At 42.4% G+C, this 22,488-nt stretch overlaps 2 protein-coding genes across 6 annotated transcripts in view; both read right to left on the bottom strand.

The window, feature by feature from the left end:
- Positions 1-319: 319 nt before the first annotated feature.
- On the bottom strand, positions 320-7,889 carry PDP1 (pyruvate dehydrogenase phosphatase catalytic subunit 1). 3 transcript variants are annotated; one of them, XM_064648823.1, is made up of 3 exons: positions 7,753-7,889; positions 7,312-7,346; positions 320-4,260 (listed from the first exon to the last, which is right to left on the bottom strand). In XM_064648823.1, exons 2-3 carry the CDS (start codon positions 7,340-7,342, stop codon positions 2,609-2,611), a joined length of 1,683 nt encoding a protein of 560 aa, XP_064504893.1. In that variant the 5' UTR covers positions 7,343-7,346; positions 7,753-7,889; the 3' UTR covers positions 320-2,608. The 3 variants fall into 3 exon arrangements, with proteins under 3 accessions (XP_064504893.1, XP_064504907.1, XP_064504898.1); XM_064648837.1 differs by lacking the exon at positions 7,312-7,346 and having other exon boundaries at positions 7,753-7,874; XM_064648828.1 differs by lacking the exon at positions 7,753-7,889 and having other exon boundaries at positions 7,312-7,669.
- A 9,128-nt stretch (positions 7,890-17,017) lies between these two features.
- TMEM67 (transmembrane protein 67) overlaps positions 17,018-22,488 on the bottom strand; it is a 47,532-nt gene continuing 42,061 nt past the window's right edge. The window contains exon 28 of one of the 3 annotated variants that reach the window (XM_064648867.1): positions 17,018-17,537. In XM_064648867.1, the coding sequence (XP_064504937.1) occupies positions 17,508-17,537 (30 nt within the window). In that variant the 3' untranslated portion in view covers positions 17,018-17,507. Of the gene's footprint in view, positions 17,538-21,736; positions 21,900-22,488 lie in introns of those variants that run through there. The other 2 variants (XM_064648874.1, XM_064648850.1) reach the window with 2 other exon arrangements.

Consider the following 22,488-nt stretch of genomic DNA (forward strand, 5'->3'; position numbering starts at 1 on the left):
GCAGCACTGGACCCAAAGGTATTCCTGAGGTGCTGGGAACTGAGACATGCAGCGATACTGATGGAAGGATTTGAGTTCTGCTGCCTGGGGGAGGCAGCACCAGCATGCCTGATGTAGGTGTTCAAGCCTCACAGTGGCATTTAAGAGCTCAGACGTTCAACTCTCAGTCTGTTTCTATTTATACTTCACTTTGTTTGGCCATCTGCTCTATTCATAACAGGGACAACACAAAGGAACAAAGTCTTGAAATATAAGCAGTTCATAAGCTCGGTCCTAGCAGAATAGAAATCACATTCTACATCAATTCAACACACGTGGATTTTTGCATAATTGATCATTTTATTGGAATCTGTTAAAAGATGTTTGTTCAGACCACCTGTTCAGCAGGCAGTTATGCTGCTTCTGTTCACTGCATACATACTGAGCAAGTCTCCAAGCAATACATAAATATTCTTTTGTCTGACCCTATATATATATATATATATTTGCATCTTTACTACAAAAAGCAGCGTTTCTTCAATAAAAGTTGTATCCATGGGACCAATGTGCATTTGTTTCAGCTATGACTTGTACCAAACCCATACTAACAATCATAGGGTAAGTACATCAATACATGTAATAGAGCTTTAACAGTAAAAAAAGTAAGAAAGTTAAATACTGCAACAGCTGAGATTACATACTGCATTTGAATGCTAGAACAAAATCTATTGACCTAGTTAATGACACAGTCACCAAAACACAAGATACAGAAGCAATGTCAACAGCCAGTAATTGTCTAAGCATTTTAGAGTTCCCCTTTTCCCTTCAAATAAAGAAGGGTTGTGCATATCTTGAATGTGAACTTAGATATCGTTAACCTTGCAGCAATACTGATGCTGATACTTAGGTCAGGTAAAGAAACAGCCATACTAAAGCTGCAGGCCACTGAGTACACATAGCATTTGTGAGTTTGAGGAGCCAATGTTCACTATAGGACAAGTTCGTTGTTCAAAACAAGTGTATCCTATGGAACAGCAGCATTAATTGGCAAGATTTATATGTAGTGAAAATGCCACTTTAGAAACCTAGCATATTTTGGTTAATTCAGAAAAGTGTTGATTAAACCAGCTATGATGAAGGCTAGGGAGGTATTTTAACTGAAACACCTTGGTAAAATGAAATAAGCTGACCTATCATTGTTCTCTGCAACACAGGAATCAAACTGCATGTGTTCTCTCAGTCATCAAGTATTTCAGTCAGCATTTGAGTTTTTAATCTAACGCCAGGTTAAAATAAATCAACATGCCTAAATTAGATACAATGATGACCAATTAGCTGTCAGTCCCTACTTTCTATAATTATAAGCCCAACAACTTCAGCACACAAGTATAGCCAATCTTTTTAAGTTCAAATTAAACCATTACAAGACAAAGAGACCCATTTCAGAGATTGCTGTGTGATAGCATTCTGGACTGTGAGAACATGCATAAAGCAGCTGTCCAGAAACACACAACTAAAAGAAGTTGCTAGAAATAGCCACTGAACATACACATGCATGCCAGTTAGTTTCCCAATTAAAATGCTATTTACAAGCCGTACTTCAATTTTTTGTAATTTGTAGTTTTTAACCCAAAGTGAGGGACTTCCGATGTGACCATTTGAAATAGCCAAAATGAAAATGAGTGCAAATTACAAAGCCACAAAGAGGTTAGCAATGATTTCCCGATCTTTTCAGGTAAAAACTTATTTACTAGACAAGCAACACCAGACAGTGGTGGAGTCCACGAAGGACATAACCTCTAGGAAAGCAAACATAGCCTTAAACAACAGCACTGACTTTCTGAAAAGTCTGAAAGAGTGCAAGTTGAAGTCCTCCACAAAGTTATCTGGTATCTTGCTGCATGTTGTAATGTATTATTGCCCTACGGGTTGATCAGAAACCCACAGCCAAGTATTAATGCACAAGAAATTTAGAAGTTACCGTGCATAAGATTATGATTAAGCTGTAACAATCTCAGGTACTGATTATGGCTTAGACCTGCACTGAAAATTAACACTTAGACAAACATCCTTATGTGAATGACATTGTCCATATGAAAGTGAGACAACTTTGTTACACTGAAGACTTACTTGGTTAAAGTGGCTTTTGAAGAAACAATAGACAATACATTCACACATAACCATAGCAAGAATTAGCCCCATAAAAAAATTCAGCAACATTTTTACTCATCTCTTCTTATAGATATTTGCAGATATTTTATAAACAGGCTTTGTTTCTAGCCAGATCTTTGATAGTTAATTCTTCATCCTACTTCCCTCCCTCACCCAAATCTACCAAATTCAAGACATTGTTCTAGCAGCATTCATGAAATCAACAGTGCAAAGCTGTTATAAAAGCCTCTTTTCCCAAACTGTGACATCCTCTTCAAGTTTTTTATTAGGTCAATAGCACTTCCCATGTATTTAGAGCTCTGGGGAAAGGCAGGAACAATGGATATGCTGAATCTAGCAAACAAACAATTTGTTTGCCAAAGGCTTTTTTGGGGTTTTATTGTTGGGTGGATGTTTTTAATTTGCTGCTCATACTGGCCATTGTTACAACTTTCGTAATTAGTTCATTACATTAAATTCACAGTTCCTCATTTTGACATGCACCTATAACATGTGAATTGAACTGCACCACAATAATTGTAATGTCATCCCTATACATTCGAGCCAGCTCTTCTGGAAGACTAAGCATCTTGGACAGTCGCTCATGATCCACGGTTCCAAACTCATTGTTACCCACTGCATGTCGGATCAGGTGAGTCGCTGCATTCTGATCTTCAAATACTGAAGAGATTCTTGCTCTCCTTTCTGTTAAGAGACCATGCATCTGTCCCAAAGTTACCTTATACCCACCAACAGCTATTGGCTGTTGGTGGTGAACACCAGTGAGGTACTCTCCTACAATTCTAGCCACATCTTGCCTGTGCATTGTCTCCCACAGTCCATCTGTAGCCAAAACCAGGAACTTATCCTGTGGCCGCAATTTGTGATATATGACTTCTGGTTCAGCTGTGAGGTATGGGGGAGTGTGATAGTTTGGGGGAATGAACTTTGTATATTCATTGTCATTCAGCTGATCTGGGCCCGATTCTATTACTCTCTTCTGCAGTTCGATACTCCATTTAAACTTCACATCACCAAAAGCTCTGAAAGGCATCAGGAGACCCAAGAGACGATCTTGTTTCACAAGAGTTTTCTCTTCAGATTTTGGATGCTCCGTTTTCACACGTTCCACTTCATGTTCATTTTGTGCATTGTGGTCATAGGACAAAGTAACTGCAGACCAAGATCCATCTTCTTCCTGAACCCCAAGCATTGCTCTACTGTCACCTGTGTTTGCAATGTGCAAGTCAACACCATCTACATGAGCTACACAGGCAGTTGCACCAGAAAATGCCACTCGCAGTACTAGATAGTTGAGAAAAGAATTTGGATCTCCTACTTGAGCTTCCAAAGAAATATCATTATCAAGCCTCTTAAAAGCATTAATTAAAGCTTCTCTCACATCAGTAGTCTCTCCACTGTTGAGATCAATCAGCTCCTGCCAGTAAGTTCTTAGACTGTTGAAATAAAGCTTGGAAGCTTCTTTGCTAAAATAATCATTGGGATGCTTGTGCCACTGTAAAATGGGCAACAGAGCTCTGCCACTTTCCACAGCATTTTCTATTTCAAGTAAAGTCTCATGAGGTAACAAAGAGACAGCAATGTAGTAAAACAGTCTTTCACTTACAGCTTGAGCACAAGCACAGCCTGCGTGGCCATCAAACACACCCAGAAGCATCCCTCTTGTCTGTAAACACGTGGCAGCGCTCCTCCGGTCCTCTATCGGAGCATTAGCAGGCAATTGGTTGCTATCAAATCCAAGAACAGAACTTACATTTTTACCATCAAATTCTGGGACTTTGAAACTGTACTCATTTGCCTTCAGGATGCTGTTGACCTGTGGAGGAGTGAGGTAAAACCTCTGTGACGCAGAAGCATGATCCCTTGTGTGAATGAAGTGATTAAAGTTCTCCTTTGGCCTATAAAGTGCTGCAAATTTCTTCTGCGGTGCATATCTGAAGTGACTGTGAGCAAAATGAGATGACAAACAACACAGATGTCTATGGTGGCAGTAACACGCAGTGCTGCCTATTCTGCTAATCTCACAGTTACGAATCAATGGGAACAGATGAGCTGGTGCTGGCATGGCATCAGACAACAATGGTAGCCTGGAGCTTCGGACTGGAATTGCTGAAAGACAAGAGAACAACTGTGCTTATGGGGACAGCCAACAGATTCTTACCCCGCCCCCCAAGGTCTGTGTTAAGATGTTTACAGCCCCTAACCAAGTTCCTTATATCGACTTCATAGCTTCAGAGGACTTGACAAAGAAAGGCATTAAGAGGTGTTTGTTTATAGACACTACATTGGGCTGTAACAAAAAAGCTATACCACACTTCAGTTCAGAATAGATATTTTAGCTCTTATACCCACTCAGATAGCAGGCAGGAAGTAAAAACATCAGCCAGACAGACAAGAAAGCTTCAAAGAACTTAGGACAACAGTTATCATGGAGCACTCTACAGTACTGTCACCTTCTACAGGGCTTTCATAGGTATTTGCTTTCCTGGTGATTTCACAGATGTCAGAGCCAGATGTCAGGGCACACAGGGAGGAAAACTCTGTCTTTCTATAAGGCTAAAGAAGAGAAAGCATCTAACAGTAAGACTCAAGAACAACTTAAGGATGACATACAACTGGGTTTAAAATGAAGATGGTTTAGATGACAGAAGCAAGCAGTAGTCATAAAGAGCAGATATTCTTTTTGTAACCACATCTTACTAACAGCTCATCTACTCCAGTAAGTTTTAGAACTATAAAACACTTTAGGAAGCTATTCAATTGAAGAACTACATCCAAACTGTGTTTGCTTCCATGACTAGAATAAAACCCTGCTCAATAGACTAATGCTAGTTCAGTATTAAGATAAACTATTAAGTTCAATATCAAAAAAAAATTATACTACTTGCCACATCTAAAATGTTTCCTTATTTTTCATTCCCCTGAAGAAAGATCATTCTAATATACGCTTCCTTTTTCCCATTTACATACCAAATCACAACATTAGTGTGAGTATCTCTCAAAAGTCTTATTCACTACGCTTCATTATCAGGAAGTCTTCTACAGTGTCATACTTGAGGAAACAATTCCAGAATGGAAATGGAATTGAACTGTGCCTCGTGCGAAGTACATGCAGTTAAGGAAAATTCAATTTTCTCTAACTTTTATGATCAAGTTCCATCATAAAAGCTTCTTCTCAGAAAAGACCATTAGAAGGCTTACTGCAGTCATAAGTACTAATCTATGAGCACCATTCTATCTCAGATTTGTTTTACTGAAAAAAATGAATATTGCTGTGTTATGCAAGATGCTTCAGTCAGTAAATTGATTTTTTTTAGCCAAGCACTACAGTATTTCAGATGAGACACTGCTATAAAATATGCAGCAAGCCCCAATACTCAATCTAAAGGATCGTGCAATACAGACAGGATTGCATTGTGTAATCACTCTATTCCCTGAGCTTTCCGTAGCTTCGGCCATAGGATTCTGATCACTCAGACCAGCTGAGAAGTGTCTAGAAATATATGAAACTTCACCCCATTCACTCTGTTTCAAGAGAGGCAAGCAAGTCACATTCTTCCCTCCAAGCTTGCTTTTCTCCTTATGTAACCTGGAGTGGAGTCCATTTCTCTGTTGCAAGATACATAACTGCCAAAAGCAAAATAGAATTCATGTTGCTATTACTCCACCGGCTTCCCAGTCTTAATGAGTGACTGTCACTCTTGACTTAGATTGACAAAAAATCTTGTCCATTGACCTCTCCATGTCTCCCACTGACAGCTGTGAAGACTGAACTGGTCAGTTTTCTGTTATGCAGCTACAAGAAGAGCTCTGGTTGTAGTCCAGATCCTCAGAAGCAGCATACTGGCTCAAACTTCCAGATGAATACTAAATTTCTGTTACCCATTTGCTTTTCAAAGTCTTTTTCTCCAGTCCAAGTTTCACATGCACACAGCATGACAGCAGTAGACTGCAACTCCAAATATTCACTGCCTTCTAATTATAAAGGATCTATTTTGGTAACAGTTATGTATATTTCTTCAGGTGACATTTAAAAGCAACAATTTTGCTTACAGAATGGTAACCTCAAGGTTCTATGGATGTGCCTGGCCTACAGCAGCACCTTGGATTCAGCACTGGTCTCCCATTAGAGTCTAACTGAGTCAGGTTCTCCTGACTGCTCAGCATTTGTGTTCAGTGCTGACCCTCAGTGGTGCCACAACTGTTCTGACAGTTTTGTTGTTGGTCCATGATGAAGCAAAAATACCAATATACCACTGTTGTAATGGCTCTGCATCACCACTGGAGGATATTTTGCTGATTTTTAATCATTAGTTTATTAAATATTACATGAAATCCAAGAGGAAGTAGTAGAAAGCTGGCCTCAAATAATCCATGGTCTGTATCATTTACACTAGATCTACATTAGCTTAAGAGATCAGTCTGTTTCACATACTAGATTTAATAAATCCTATGAAGTTGATGAAGCAAATGCAAAATTTCAAGTTTCCCACCCTGAACTGAAATTCTAAGTCTCTCCCATTTATCCCCACAACACAGATGTCCCAAATATAACCAGACACACCATCTAGTCTTTAAATAATTACTTTAAGATCCCAAGTTCATTATGATTGATCAAAAGATGGCAGAGAAGAAAAAGAGGTGAAGTAGAAATTTTACAGTTCAATGAAGATTTGTCAAGAGATTAGAACTGATGCAGTGTAAACATCTCTCCAAGCTCTGAACAGGGTACAAATGTTACTTTTCAAGCTGCAAACATAATACAGCCAATAATGAGTCAGGCGGTCAATGTATGGCTTTTATACTACTACACTAAAGAAAACAGAAAAATATCCCTTCGTTTAATAAAGGGATGTTCTAGCTGTACTAGTAAGGTCAATTGACACAGCACACACAGGTTCCTCCATAACACTGTGCCAAAGACACCTATGGCTTCAGCTAATAGCACTTCCCCTGGGTGCCCTTCCTACACCTTACAGACCTGAACGAGCCTGTTGTAGAGGATGGAGGTGGGGAGGAGGAACAAGAAGCACTGAACGCAAGCAGCACCGCTAATCCTCCCCCCACGCCTCAGCCCTCGGACACAGCCCAGCCCGGTAGCCCCTTCCCCGGATCCCATCTGACCCCCGAGCCCGTCGTTCCACGCAGGGACATACATACCGATCCGCCTGGGCCCAGGACACACACACATTCTCCTGTCACAACATGAAGCCGCCAACATCCACAAAGCAGAAGCCCGGGGGGCGGGGGGAGAAGCAAGGCAGAGAGTTTGTTAGAGAAGGCGGAGAGCTCCGGCACGGAGGCAGGACGGCAGACAGGAGGAGACACGCACACAGCCCTTCTGCGGGCGCCCGGCGCCGCCGCCCGCTCGGCGATGGGACCGAGCCAGCTCCGCAGCGAGCGCCCGCACCGAGTCCCGCCGGCCCCGCTGTCCCTTCCGGCAGGGCGAGGAGCCGGGCCCGCCCGGCGCCGCCGCGGGGACAGCGCTGCCCGCTCAGGCGCTGCGCGGTCGCGACATGGCCGCCCCTCCCCAGCCAGCCGCCCGCCCGCCTCCGGCACGACGACCACCTCCTCCTCCCTCCGCCCGTCCCGGGCACAGACCTGGCCCCTTCCCAGGCAGCACAAGGAGGCGGGTGGAAGGACCAGGCGGCACAGGGAGAGAGGCGGGTGGAAGGCCCGCGACACCCCGCACGCGCCGCCACCCCCTCTCCGACCCCCAGCAGCCACCGCCTCACGCCCGCGACTGCTGCGCCGCGCCTTATAAAGAGCCCTGCGGCGCGCGGCGCGCCGCCCATTGGCTGCCGAGAAGGGCAAGGCGGTCACGTGACGCGGAGGCTGCGGGAGCGCGCGTGGGGGCGAGAGGCGCGGGGGGCGCTGCGTGCGCGCGCACCGCGCAGGGGCGGGAAGGCGCGAACGCGGCGGCCGGCGGCACATCCGCCGCACCCCTGAGCCCCACCCCGCCGAGCGCGCGGGCAGGGCGAGCCCGGCGGGGCGCTCGTTTTCCCGGGGGGAAATGTGTGAGGGGGTTCCCCCTTGAAATCTTCGTGAAGCTCCTTTTAACAGTCGCAAAGCACGTTAACTCCGCAAGAGACCACTGTGAAGCCTGTCCCCTAAACCGGGGAACTCTCTGCCCCGAGAAAGCCCCCCGCGCTGGTCAGGAGATAGAGTCACTCAGCTTCTGTCAGGGAGACTGAATATGGGAAAATGTCTAAAAATCGTCTGTAAGGCGTATTGACATTTACTTTGAATTAATCTTAAAGAGTGGGAAATGTGGGCTGGGTTGTTTTTTCCACTTGAAATATTCACGACGTGAACAGTAACAAAACAGGTTAACTCCTCAAGAGTCGACTGAAGTCTGTAGTGCAACATGTGCTTTTTCTGTTTGTTGGGTCTTTGTTTTGTTTTGTTTTTTTTTTTTTTTTTTTTTTTTTCATTTACCCTGTGGTGTTTCGTCTTCACCAGAATCCCTCCAGAAAAAGCTGCCATGGAGTGCCAACATCCAGGGACCTCTGCCCTGACAAAGCCACCCTGGCTGCTGCTGCTGCCAGCAAGAAATGGTTTGAGGGCATTGGTTACAAAGCCCTTCCCCAGAAGAGCAGCCCCTATCATTCCCACCAGTGCGGCAGGAGCAGCAGCCTCGCCTACTCCCTTTCTCTCCCCGCTGTTAGTTACGGTCCTGTCCTCACTGACATATCTAGGGCAATGCTAAATTTTGCACGTGCTTCTGAGATACTCTGATCCAGCCTTATTCTTCCTGTAAATTTCTGAATATGGAAAGTATATAAATTCAATAGTCAATGATGTCTTTCTCTGTTGATAGATACCTGTGCTCTCATGCCTTTCTATTTTCAGGATGGCCGGGATGCCCACTTTGCTGTGTGGTGTTGGCAGCAGATGTTCAGCGAGCCTCAGGGTGTTGCAATTAGCGTTCCCTTAGGAGCTCTAACAAAACATGGATTTTGACTATACTTGCGTTTTACCCAGTTGGTAGGGTGTGTATAGCTGTATACCAAAACCAGAGGTTTTGGAAACAAAAGAAAATCTGCGCTTAGTGAGCTGTACTTGAGATGTAAGAGTGTGGAAAGTACTGCCCGGTGACCTTCTGCGTGAAAACCAGCTAGAAAGATAAAATGATGCCATCCTTAAAAATGCAAGTCTTCCCCAGCAGTAGTTGGAAATGCAGAGTATTATAATGTTAGTTCATTGATGTTCTGGGTGACTTTTGGGACATTTGTTTATCAAGAATTGTACTCCCTCATCTTCTCTTTGAGGTTTATTTTAGAATTAAAACCAGAAAAAGGCATTTGACAGACACCATTGTACATTAAAGACTTCATTAAACAGGCATGGAAGATGAATAATTTGCATTCCTTTCTAATGGCAGCACATGGTTAGAAATAGATTGGCAGAATACCCTGAAACAACAACCATTTACATAATTTTCTACTTGCAGCAAGAGTGACTGTAAAGCCCCCAGGTTTAGAAATGTTCTTATAGATTACGTCCAGTGGCACAGTTAAGGCATCATCTTACCCTGTCAGAGGGTAGAAGGCTGTGGGAAGACAGACCTCTGCCTGGGTGAATTTGAGTAATAGTTATATGAGTAGGTAGGTATACAGAAATGGATTGGGATGAAGTCGCCACCCATCACCTCGTATTCCTGACTATAAGTACAGTAAGTACAGAGTTTGTAGAATGGATTCATGTATGAATTCTGCAGAAACTGTTGGTCTCTAGAGTTGTCTACTGAGAAAAAAAAAAAATCTCAAAATAGTTAGCATTTAGTACTTTTGGTCTCCAGAAAACTTGTGCCCATTAGTTTGATTCTCCATAATTTGCTGTGAAATCGGAAGTGTAGTTATAGGTCTCTGCTTATTTATTTATTTATTTATCCTTTTTTCTTCCTGATTTCCTGATGAGGCCAGGAGAAGAGCTACTCTTAGAGCTTGTGTTGGAAGTTGTGGCTCCTTCTCCCACAGTATCCTGTTGATACCACTTATCTCTGAACAATAGACAAAATCTGAATTTTAAAATACTGAATGAGAAGAGAATTTGGCCTTAGCAACCACATATAAATCCTACAAATGAAAGACAAAATACTAAAACTTGGCTGATATTTTGCTCCTCAAGCTGATGCGAGTTTGCTGGTCTTCCAGAAGCTGGATGTTGCAATCTAACTGGAAAATTAAGTTTTCCTTCTCTTCATCTTGCCTCTGCCAAAACCTTTTTGTGCACTTTGAGGAACAGTCCATTTTTGCTGATTCTAAAGAATAAAAATTATTTTAATGAATAAAAACCTGTTGTTCCACATTTTACATCAGAGACTGATGGAGAAGCAATCACTTGTAACTGCTTTGCGATATGCAAAGTCTCCCTGTTTCCCTGGACGAAAGGATAATCAGCTGAGTGTGACAAAAGACATCAGTTCTTGTCCACTGTGCCTGTTGCTGGCAGTGGGTAATTCTGCACTGCAGGACCAATAGGCAGCTATGCATTATCACTGCAGCTAAGGTGCTGCAGTAGTTACCCTAACACACATTTCCAGAGAAACTCCATTACAGAGCATCAAACCCCATTTTCATTTGAAATCAAGTGTTTCTAATAACTTTCTAGTTTAAATATGTTCTTGTGCCTAACATATGAATATTTTATTTATATTTATTCAATTTTATTGATTCATTTTACTGAAAGCTAGCTCAGAAGCATAGGGTAACACTTTACTTGTTTTTATGTCCACTGACTCCTTAACATTCTTATGATATCTTTGCACACAATGTTTCAGAAATGCTGTTTTTTCCAGAAATGCTTGTTGAAAAGAGCAGTTGCTCCTAAAACCTGCCTTGAAGCTGAGTGCACAGATCAAACACTTCCACCTGGCATGCTGCTATACCAACCTAGAGCAGGACAAAAAGACAGAGGGGTCATACAAGTTTTGAAAGCATAAAAAAGAAAAGCCTAGAAAGGGGGGAAATAAGGGAGAAAAACATACAATGTACTGGATAAACAGGAAGAATAGGACAAGACTAAACTATCTTCTTTCCTTTCCTGAGAGCATTACAGAAGCACTGACACCAATCCAAGTCTGCAGTTGCACAGAGCAGTAATTTATTTTTGGTGGAGGCATTATGTGGCAAATATAAATGTGTCAGTAGAGTTCAGAGCAGCTGGAGTACCTGCAAACAGCGGTAGCCTGTGGTCTTCAGTTTGCTTCAAAGGGAAGGTTTGGTTGTACATTCAAGTGTTCTGCTGCCCTCTCAGGGAGTGTTTGCTGCAGGTGGGACATTCATCCTCCCTCAACACAGCTGGATTCCCAAGTACGGTGAATGTTTCTGAAATTTTACATTGAGCCCTGCAAAAGGTGGTTTTTAAAAAACATCTCTTAAGAGTATCAACTTTAGAGTAAACCAGTGGTACATGATTGATGTCTCCCACTGCCCTTTCTAAAGGCAAGTCCAGTGGGGAATCATAGTCTATTGCTTTCAGTGGGTATTTCGCTATCACTGTGAGACTCAGGGATAGTGTAATTTATTTTATCTCCCCCGGAGGCCCTTTGTCCCTTCACTCTCAGTTGCTTTCTGAAATGAAGCAATGATTCTGAGTCATTCAACCATTCAAATCCAGCTTCCCAGAATCATAGAATAGTTGAGGTCAAACAGGACCTGCTCAGAGCAAGGACACCTTCAAAGCTAGGTCAGGTTGTTCAGGGAGTTGGCCAGTCCTGTTTTCGACGTCTCTGAGGACTGAGGTGCTCCAATCTGCCTGGGCCCCAGTTCCAGTGGTTCACCACTTTCATTGTGAAGATTTTTAACTTGTAGTTAATCAGAATTTTCCTTGTTCAGCTTGTATCTGTTGACTCTTGCCCCTCAGGACTTCTTTGCTCCATACTATATGTTGATCCCCATGTCATTAGCAGAGAACTAAATGCATTTTTTGCATTTGGTAGTAGTTGTGCACTAGTTTGCACCCTTCACTTGGGTTCATCTTTCAGGGTCTGTATCCAGTTTGGGGAATACAGCATTCTGACAACTTGGTGAAGTAAAGGAAATTCTGTCAAAAAATGTTCTTGGAAAATAATTTTTTGGCCAGCCTCAAGAATTACACTTATGACATTATCAGTGTCTGTGTTATGATGAAGCAGTTTTGGGATATCAGGAGGTTGAATCTGGGAATTATCTTGTCTCTGAAGGGTCTGATCCCTTTTCCAGCCGTAGTTCATGATGCGCATTTTTCAAATGTCTTTGTTACAGTCATTTAAATAAGTAACTACATTTGCAGTTATAATGGATGCCATGCAAAAGATTCAATAGACTCCAGGGGAACTAGCAGAGATTAAAACTCGGAGGGGAATCTGCCAGCATTTTTTTTCATACAGAGAATAGCCTACACTTTTCAACAGCCAAAATATGACTTACCTAACACTGCTGAAACAATGATATCCTGGGTTCATTTTATCAGGTATGATACTTCTGAAATCAAAGATGATTTAGAGACTGGTAATTGAATACAGCCTTTTGTCTTTACTTGAGGTCACTGGAGTTGAAAGATGGTCTTTAGACACAGCTGGCTCATTTGAGTTGAGATCTTTCTAGGCAAATGTGGATGTTAAAGACTAATACTTTTCCAGCAATGAGGAAGAGCAACAAGTGCCAATTACTAGAAGTACCAGTGTTACCTTCTTAGCATGAGGGTATACTTTGGAGTGGAAAGTAGTTATGGAAGATAAAATTAGAAATTTCAATTTAGAACCAAGAGTAGACTGAACCAATCTCTTAGATGTCTTGTAGCCCAGGGTTAGATCAGGTCTCATTTCCACTTGAAACAAGGAAGTTTAGAAAGAATACGAGACAAAAGTGACCTCTTTGCCACTCTTATTTATCTTTCTGAAGATCAGCCTTGCCTAAATGCTGGAAAAATAAGACTGAGCTGTATCTTTTGGGGTTCAAAATTTGTATTTGATGAAAAAACATAAGCATTTAGGTTTTTTTAGTGGAAGAAAGATAAGTTAGGTTACTGTTTTCTTTGGTTGATAAATAGACATGATCTCAAGTGACCCCATCTACATAAATATTTACTATTTGCTTTACACTATGTGTTTAATTTATATTTTTAAACAACAAATCAAAAATGTATTTGTTCTGTCCTCTTACCTTTGGTCTGGTTTGTCTGCCCACCCCTAAACAGTGTGCTTCTCAAAAGGAAAATAATTTCCTGATGGCTTGGAAAGGAGTTAGCTCAAGTCTAGCCACAAATAACTGAGAATATAGTCCAAGAAATATGTAACCAATATAATAATTGAAAAAGATATGGAGCCTTATGGTTGGATCCAGTAAATTACTCTGTTTTTCCAGGCAAGTGCCTAGGCAGAAGGTTACAGAATCCCAGCTGCTGCCTCTGAGCCAAGGAGTGGTGGACTCCTGGGTGAGTCAGGGACCAGTCTTCACTGCAAGCTAAGGGATTGCCCTCACCTCAGCTGACCTACAGCCAGACAGTAACAGGACTTGTCTGGAAAAACAGGCTGTGTGGAATGAAGGTGACAATTCTATCAGTGTTTTACAGTTACAAGCTTTAGCCACTAGGCTATTACAGAAAGATAGAGACCAGCAGAAAGAGCAACACTGTGTCTTACAAGGAAAGCCAGAGCTTTGTTTATTGTGTCCAGGAACTGGAGGCAGCCAACTCCCTCTGAGAAATCCTCTCCATCTCAGCAGAACAAAGCTGTGCTCCTGTATCAGGCTTTTAACCAAAAGAGAAGGCCTGACTGTGACTATTTCCAGCAGGCCTGATATTGGGGTGCTCTTCTTGTCCTCGGGAGTTTTTTATAAGGTCATTTAGGGATCCCCACTCTAATTTTGCCCTGCATTGGCACCTGGGTGCTTTCCTTGGATCTGGATTCCAGCCCAGGGCTGGATCTGGCTTGCAAGTCTGAATAATCTGCATATTCAGTTGCACAGCTCAATGATATTCCTGTGGCACAGGCTGGGGAGGTGGTGCAAGATCACAGGTTTCCTTACAGATGGGCTGTGCCTGGGAGGAACCTCCATAAAGATCTAGGAGCATTGGGAAGACATTTAGTAAGAACAAGATGACTGCCACCTTGCTGCTTGTCAGGAGCTCACGTCACATGTTTCCTGTGGATCATTTTGGGCTTGTACGTCCAGGCACCTTGCTCCTTCTCCATGATCATTTTACTTCATGTGTTTCAAATGTCCTGGAGCATATCCAGATTGCAAGCTAAGTGTTTTAGAGCAGTATTTTAAGAGGAAGGATTATTTATTTTACTAGTGTTGACACTAAACACTAGGGCTAAACACCAGGGCTAAATGCCAGCCACATCAGGTTGTTTCTGTAAAATTTCTTTAAACTTCGGATACATCTCTGCAGCCTGCAGCCTTGTGTAACTGCAGAGGTTTGTCCAATTTGGCTGGATGTTACATAAGCTGTCTTTTATTTTCCTTTTGCTTGTGATCATGTTACGTAGGCTGCCTTCTTAAATTTCAGCAACCCTAAGGCAGCCTGAGTCATGTGTATGAAGCTCGTTTTTGCACTGTTGTATAAGGTAGTGAATTGCAAAGGTCATGGGAATGAGTTATTTAAAAACTGAAACATGCTGGGCTCTATCCAGCTTAGAACAGATGAGCTCAAAAAGGCATTTATGTTTTAAATTACATTTTGGGTTATCAAGAACTGATTTATTTCAGTCACTATTTCAGTTACCTTAGCAAACTCCTGTAGCACACAATATTCCTGTTTCTTTTAAATGTGTTGTTGACATAATCCTGCAGTCACACATGAGACAAAAAAAAAAATATTTACTTCCAATCCTCAGGAAACAAATGCATTCAAAAATATTGTCATCATAGGCACAGTCTCCATGCTCATTTGTTTTCAATGCTCACAGCAATTAATGTCCTTTACTTTTTGTTCCCAAAGGAAAATGTAAGATTCATGGTTGAAGTGCACAGAGTGCTTTGCTCAACCCAGTGGACGACCAGGTTGTGATGTGTCACTGTGCTCTTGTGTAATCTGGCTCAGTCATACCGATGCCATGCAGGTTAGAGGCGCAAGAACAAATAACTGTGGAGTCTCATTCTCTGTCTAGTTTAAGCCATCCAGCTGTAACCTCATTTATAGAAAGCTCTTTCTTGCTTCATCTTTCATGTCCCCTCCCAGGCACTCCGAGTCACCACTCATACAAGAGCGTGTCCAGCCGTACTTTAAAGTGCTCCCAAAAGCACTTTTAATTTTGGATCGTTTCACAGCAGTTCAGAACGCGACTCCACCGACGGCTCACTACACAGAGCAGGGCAGACAGCAGTCTCTGGCAGCAGGGAGGGGCATTGCAGCGGGGCCGGGGAGCAGGAGGGAGTACAGAGCCACACCCTGGGAGTGATTTTTGTTCTCTCCATCAGCCCGTGCAGCTATCCCAACATCACTTTGGCCATTTGCAAAATTCCACGTGTGCAGTTCCAATTTACTTCCGTTTTCATGAAGCACAATGTAATCAACTTGTGATTGCATCAAGTCTTGTTGAAAATAGAAAGGAAAAGTTATGGGATGAGAAAAAAATAAAATAAATTTGTTCGGCATGAGAAAGCAGTGAAATTACTCTGATTACTAAAAACCAAAATAGTACAATCCACCTCCCAAAATATTGCACCAGTATCAGAAAATTAGGTAACAGCATGTTCTCAGACAGGCTCGCTATGCAGTGTACTGGTAAATGATACAGACAAAAAGTGGCTAAGCTAGAAGTTGTGAAGTCATGTGTGAGCATGTAAGAAAGGAAAAGAATTTTAAAAAGGATAGAAATGCAAAGGCACAGTGAACTGAGGTCAGGGACATGACACTGAAAGGAAGGAGAACACTGGGGCAAAGAACTTCCTGGAAAGGGCTTGAATGTGAGCACAGGCGGGCTCTTACTGTTTGCCTGCCTGCTTTTTGCTGTGTTCAGGAAAACAAGAACTTTTTAAATAAAGGAATTGTACACATGAGTCTATTACACTATACTCAGTACCAACATCATGATTCAGAGTGATTGCTAGGATCAAATAGGAAAGGCTAAAAGAAGAGCTGGATTAAGGAAGAATAGGGTCTATGAAGCTGTAAGGGTTTAAAACCACCAGCAAAAAAAAAAAAGAAATCCCAGTGATTTTCCTGTATTCAAGTTGTTCTGATTTGTATTTGCATGTGTCAATGGGTAAAATATATGAGTCACAGGTGGGGCTTTTTTCTCATATGTTAATAATGATGGGATGCCTTACCCTGAGTCGAAAAGCAGTGCCTTAAGTTAATCTAGAAACCACTTCTTAAATCTGCCATCATCTGGAGACTGGCAACAAGCTCTCTATCCCCCAGAGGACAGCAGTAAAACCAAGCAAGAGAAATCTGCAAAGAGAAAGTCTGTTCAGTTCTGTAACACTGCTCTTATCCTCTTGAACTATCTTGGGTCGAGCAACTGGAAGACAGCATGTCCTGTAGGCAGACAGCTCCTGGCAGGCAGTCAGTACAGCTGCGAATATGACACTGTGTGCCAAACATGAGTCTGTAATTTCTACTGCTCTTCAGTGGTCAGCTTTTTGAGGATACCATTTAGTCATTTCCTGGGAAGACAAAGGATGCCCATCAGAGTTAATGATACTTTACTTGCTCACATGTTGCCATGTGGGAGGTGGCTATAAAACACACTTGAAAAATAAGCACAACTGATTCAAAATTACAGCAACGGTGTTGATACAGGAATGTGCTGACAGGCAGTTCTCAGAGTCCCTGAACCCTTTGTCAAACAAGTAGGAATTTTTTTCTGACTTCCCCTTCTCGGCTGTTTGAATAGGAGAGCAAATGCACCTCAGGAGAAATTAAAAGTGTGTTAGTTTTCATTAACTTTTAATTTGAAGTCTGCATAACTGAATGAAAGCACTGTAGTAACCTGGAAAGAATATTTGAAAGCCCTGTTGAATCAGAGATAATTCCTCCCCTCTCTCTGAAAAGTCAATATTAAAAAGGTGCTTTGTTCAGAGGCATAGTATCCCCACCAGTACTGCCAAAGAATCTTTTCCAACTCAAGCAGTGGGAGCGGCTCTACAAAGTCATTTCAGGCTGCTGCAACATTCCCAGGACTGTAGTAAAGGTCAGTATATGTGTCCTTCAGCCATGGAGTTTTGATTAGCAAATCTGCGTTGTCGACAACTCTGAACTGTTTCCAGATGGTGACATATCAGGGCTCACATGAGCACGAGAAGTGCACTCCCTGTGCCCAGCTTGTCCTCAAAGGCACTGGGCTTGCTACACAGCATTCAGGCTGTAACACATACTGCAGCAAGGCTCACACCCAAACATTCCAACCATGTCAGAAAAGTTTAAAAATGTTGTTTTGCTGCCAGATCTTTCTGGAAAAAAAGAAAAAAAAAAGGCTGGTTAATATCCAAATAAGGATGACCTATGACAATAGACAAACTGGGTCTTGAGCGCCTCCCTGCATGCTTATAACCCGTAATGCTTGTGAACAAGGATTTTGTACATGAAACAAGGCAAACTTGACTTAAGGAAATGGGACTACGGTGTGATTGAATCTCTTCTCACACTGCACCATTTTCCAGGGTCATTCCTTAAGGCCATCTTTACAGTACTCACAGTGCCAGACCCTCGTGTTTTCATGATTTTAGCACACCTGCAGCAATCATAATTCTGCCAGGTGCCTTGCCACCTTTACCTTGTGTTCTGTGACTGTGCTCAAGCCTGTTTGATCTTGCTACCAAGGCCAAGTCATCAGGTGTAGTAGTGTAATGTTGGGAAGCCACGTCTCTGACCCCATTAAAGATGCAGTGATGAGTCCTGCCAGAAATCTGCCCATCCCTGTGAACTAGAAATTTCTTGTTTGTTGCATACAAGCACCACTAACCAAGCTTGTGTGGCTATGGTTTAGTGTGTCAAATATACTTCTGCTGCAGTTGCTCCACATGAAGCATTGATATAACGAATGTTGAAGTAAATACAGCATCTGGAGGATTCTTTGGCTTCTTTTGGACATCAATAAACAGTGTTCAATAAAAACTTGTTCACTAGCTGTCTCAAATCAAACACGTTTACGAAGAAGAAAGATTTGGTTTTGATGTTTGAAAATTATTATTTTTAATGCTTTTGCTTTATCTTCTGTCAGCTACAGCCAGGTTCTGTACCAGAGGAATAGAGAAAAATGCTGTATGATGCAGAGATGAACAACAGGCTTGTTTGTGGCCACATACCAGGGAGCAGCTGTGAAGCGCCTCCGTGGCAGTCAGGAACATCAGAGGAGCTGGATGCAGAGAGGAAATGTCACTATATTGATCTATTGCTTCTGTTTTGTTTTGTTTTCTGTTAATACCACACTACTGCTTTATTTAAGCTTAAGTATGGGAAGCAACTAGAGACTGTGACAATGCAGCAAGCTGAACCTGCCAACGCCAACGAAAGTGGGAGGGGAAAACATACGTTTCAGTGAGAGAAGAACTTAGCCGTGTCACCTTTTGATTTTAGACAATCAAGGCAAACTAAAATGCTGTTGCTGACAGTGCCAGATTTTAACAGTAACTGCACAGTTACAGGACACTGTATTAGAATTTACGTTAATACTTAATTTTGGATTTCACTTTTTTTTTTTTTTGCCTGTCCTCCTGAAATGTATCTCCCTTAATGCTTGGCCACTCCACAAAGACAGATCCCTGTAGTCAATATAAACAGGCAATGGAGAGGTAATGTCAAATGCTTTCTGCAAATACAAACTTCTTACAAAGTTTAATTTTTGTGAAAGCTCATGTGTTTGAAATCTTTGTAAGCCAATGATGTAGTAACTTATTTATTCAGGCTTGCTAAGTGCACTGTTTTTCTATAGTCTCAGTTAAATACTGTGAATGAAGGTTACCATAGTTACAGCTGAATTCCGAAATTAGCTCTATTGTATTGTAATTCTAGTTTCTTATCTTGCTTCTCTTGCTCTGCTACAATGAAAGACACATTTCCATCTCTGTAATTAACCATGATGTGAAAGATCTTGCTCATTCATTTAAAAATGCTTGTGGAAATGTGAGATGAGGGACATTTTCCATTGTCTTGTTTTCCCAAAAAACAGTGAGTGACATGGTACTTCCTGCACCCAGTCTGCATATCTTCTGTTCATAACTTCAGCCTAATCCTTGAAATTTAGATTGGCATTTTAATTCATTGCAAAATTATACACCATCAAGTAAACAGGTATGCCCATGACTTTCTTTTATAAAGGATATGTGGCGTGTAAAGACCTGCATTACATTCGCGTTTATTTTGACAAAAACCCAAAGGTCCCAATGTGACTGGAGTTGGAAGGTCTTAACACTGACTTCTCTGTGGTTTGGATGAGGTCTCAGGGTGGTGGCTGGTAAGCAGGAATCGTCAAGGACTTCATGTAATATCTACTGAGAAGCAAATGCCTTCTCCTCTAGCTGAACAACAACAAGGTATCTGTCTTATTATCAGAACAACTTGTCTCCAGGAGCTGCTTGTTAACACTTCAAAAATGACACAGGAATAATTGGCAGTGATTCAGAAGTTGTGTCAGGCTCCTGAATCCTTACAAAGCAGACTGGGAGCTGAGTCTTACTTCCCTGCATGTGAGGTCTCGGCACATCTGGGTCTGCCCTGTGCTTACCACTGAGAGCAAGACCTGCTCCATGCTGCCACTGCTGCTGGATCTGGGCAGGGAACGGGGGCAGCAGCTCAGTGATACAGCTGAGGTCATACCTGCTTACCACACTCCTGTTTTCTGCTACCTGCATTTCTCACCTGCAGTCCAGTCCCCTTCCTTGTGCCAGCTGTCATGCTCCACAGACCCTTTGCCAGGACAATGCAACTCCTAAACTGGAAATAGATGACTACTCATTTTTTTCTCATTGTGTTGGATACTGCTGGTTCAGTGAGTTGAATCTGCCCAGAGAAGAGGCAGAGGGGCTGTTGGGCTGGGCTGAGGAGATACGTTGACTCCTGGGGAGAAACAAAGGGGAGCAAGGAAGGCAGGTCTCCTCTTGTCTCTGCTCTATCATCAAGCTGTTCCTTTGGATCTTAATGGTGTGTGTTGCCATAGGATTTGTTAAATCAGCATCGCTTCCTTAATACAGTAGTATATTATGGAATTATAGGAATTTATCATGTGTGTACCTTACAGAAGGGATCCCCTGGCCATTTGGGAGGAACCACCATAAACTGACATGAACTGGGCTTTGTTTTGAATGAGATATTTGATGCAATACTGGTAGAACTTTAAAGAAAACCATCATTCACCATGCTTTATTATCAAATTTCCTTAGATTATATACACAGCACATCTGCATAGTGGACGTAATGAAATAGGCATTTCATACCCATAGTGAAATAAATCTTCAGTTTGCTTGCAGCCTGTGACTGTGATGCCATATGCTTGGCTGAGCATTGCTCCTGATGGATCACTCTGCAAGGATGCCTTACGCTGGGGGCAGAGCTGCTTGGTGAGTCACTGCAGTAGAATGCATGGTGGAAAAGCTCATTTCCCCAGTTACTCAGAGGTAAAATATTTTTGGATCCATGCCTGGTTTGTGCTAGGAATATTAAGGATGTTTTTGTTTTTCTGATAAAGTTCCATTAAGAGAGACAGAGTGATCATGGCTGCAGTTAGCACTGAATTCTCCCAGAATGCGAGATGACTTTTCCTTTCCAAATCAGTTCACATGGCTTTGTCTAAAACATGCCTTGAAACAGTACAGTTGGCTTCTGTATCAAACACACAGGACTGCACTTACTTTTTCATCTTTGCTTTATCTTTAATCCCTGAGAGCAAACTGGCATTGAGCCTTCATCTGAAACATGGACTGTAGCAAATATGTAATTTTTCAAGCCTTGATACAGTAATTAGAAGATGAAAAATAATATAAATTTTTTTTTAAAGCGCTGTTAAAGCCACCCAAGTTCTTCAAAATAACAAGTGGAATTAAACCGACGCTTTTAATCAGAACCAACGCAGTGGAAGGAGTGTCCAAATTTTCCAGTGGTGAAAAACTAATAGGGCTAAGAGTGCTGGAGCTGGAGGTCAGTCTGTAAAGCAGAGCGTATTGTGCGCTCGGGTGTCTGTGCACAGTGTTGATCAGCTCTCACGACATCTGGATGTGAGTGACTGAGTGCAGAACTTGCTCTGCCAGCAGTAAACATGGCTAAAGCAGACAACCAAAGAGAAAGTGGTGAAGGACTGAGCAGTCATGTTTCTCTGAGTTCTGTAGATTATGCTCATTGGGGTGGGAAAAGCACAGGCCTTTCTCCAAATCAAAGTGTATGTCTCACCATTTATTGAATCCTAACCTTTTCTAAACATTCTCCTTTTTGCATCTGTTCTGTTTCTGAGGGGGTGGCCACCTGCTTACAGAGGGCAGCAATGTCATCTGAGCTACCTAAGGTTCTAATGTTTTTTTGACCAAAAAGGGCACTGTGCTGAGCATGGTGAGGATTTCTGCCTGTTTCTGCTGGAGGCACAATCCTTGTTGGCAGGTGCTTTTAATGGACTATAGCAACAAGGTGGTCTAGTAATCAAGTAATTGTAGGGAAAATAGGGTGATACGTCAGGCCATGATTTATTTGACATCAGAAGTCATCTCATAACCCCTGCTGTAGGCACCAAAACTCAGTGGTGATAATGGGAAACCTTTTCTCTCTCCATCATCTTTCCTCATCTTCTCTTCTTCATTGTTCCCTATGTCACTCATTCCTTTTTCTTTCTGCAGGCAAAATAAATGAGATGTATTTAGTGCCTTTGGAGCTATGGGACACCTACTCTGTTCTCAGTTTGGGGTCTGACACCCTTTGCCACTGGAACTCCTTTGCTCGCAGCAGCACCATGTGATGCTGAACCAGAGCTCTGGAGAAATGTGTGAATATCTGACATGGTTGTTAATGAGGAATTCAAGCCGGTGCTTATTACTAAGCAGATGGTTACCCACAGGTAATCAACTAGCAACAGCACTTCAGGTTATAAGGGAGGTTGCAAGTGTATGCCTTGACCCTTTGGGGTCTGGAAACTCTGTATGACAGAGCTAGGCACCTGCAAGTCTTCAAAATGCCCCTGAAGGTCACCTTTGGTGTGAGCCCTGGAGACCATGTTTCTCTGAGCTATGAGTGCTCAGTGTTGGAAAGGCATCCAAATATCTTGGCATGGGTAAGACGATGAGGGCTGTGGGCTTGTTACCTTGCATGGAAAGCCCTTGGACTGTGCAGAGTAGTCTTTGCTCCCTCCAGCAGCATTAAATGACCCACCCAACTGGGCATCCAGTCTTGCCCTGGGTGGTAGAAGGAATGGTCTATCCAGAA

The sequence above is a fragment of the Pseudopipra pipra genome, chromosome 1 (genome assembly GCF_036250125.1).
Source record: "Pseudopipra pipra isolate bDixPip1 chromosome 1, bDixPip1.hap1, whole genome shotgun sequence".
Taxonomy (NCBI): Eukaryota; Metazoa; Chordata; class Aves; order Passeriformes; family Pipridae; genus Pseudopipra; species Pseudopipra pipra.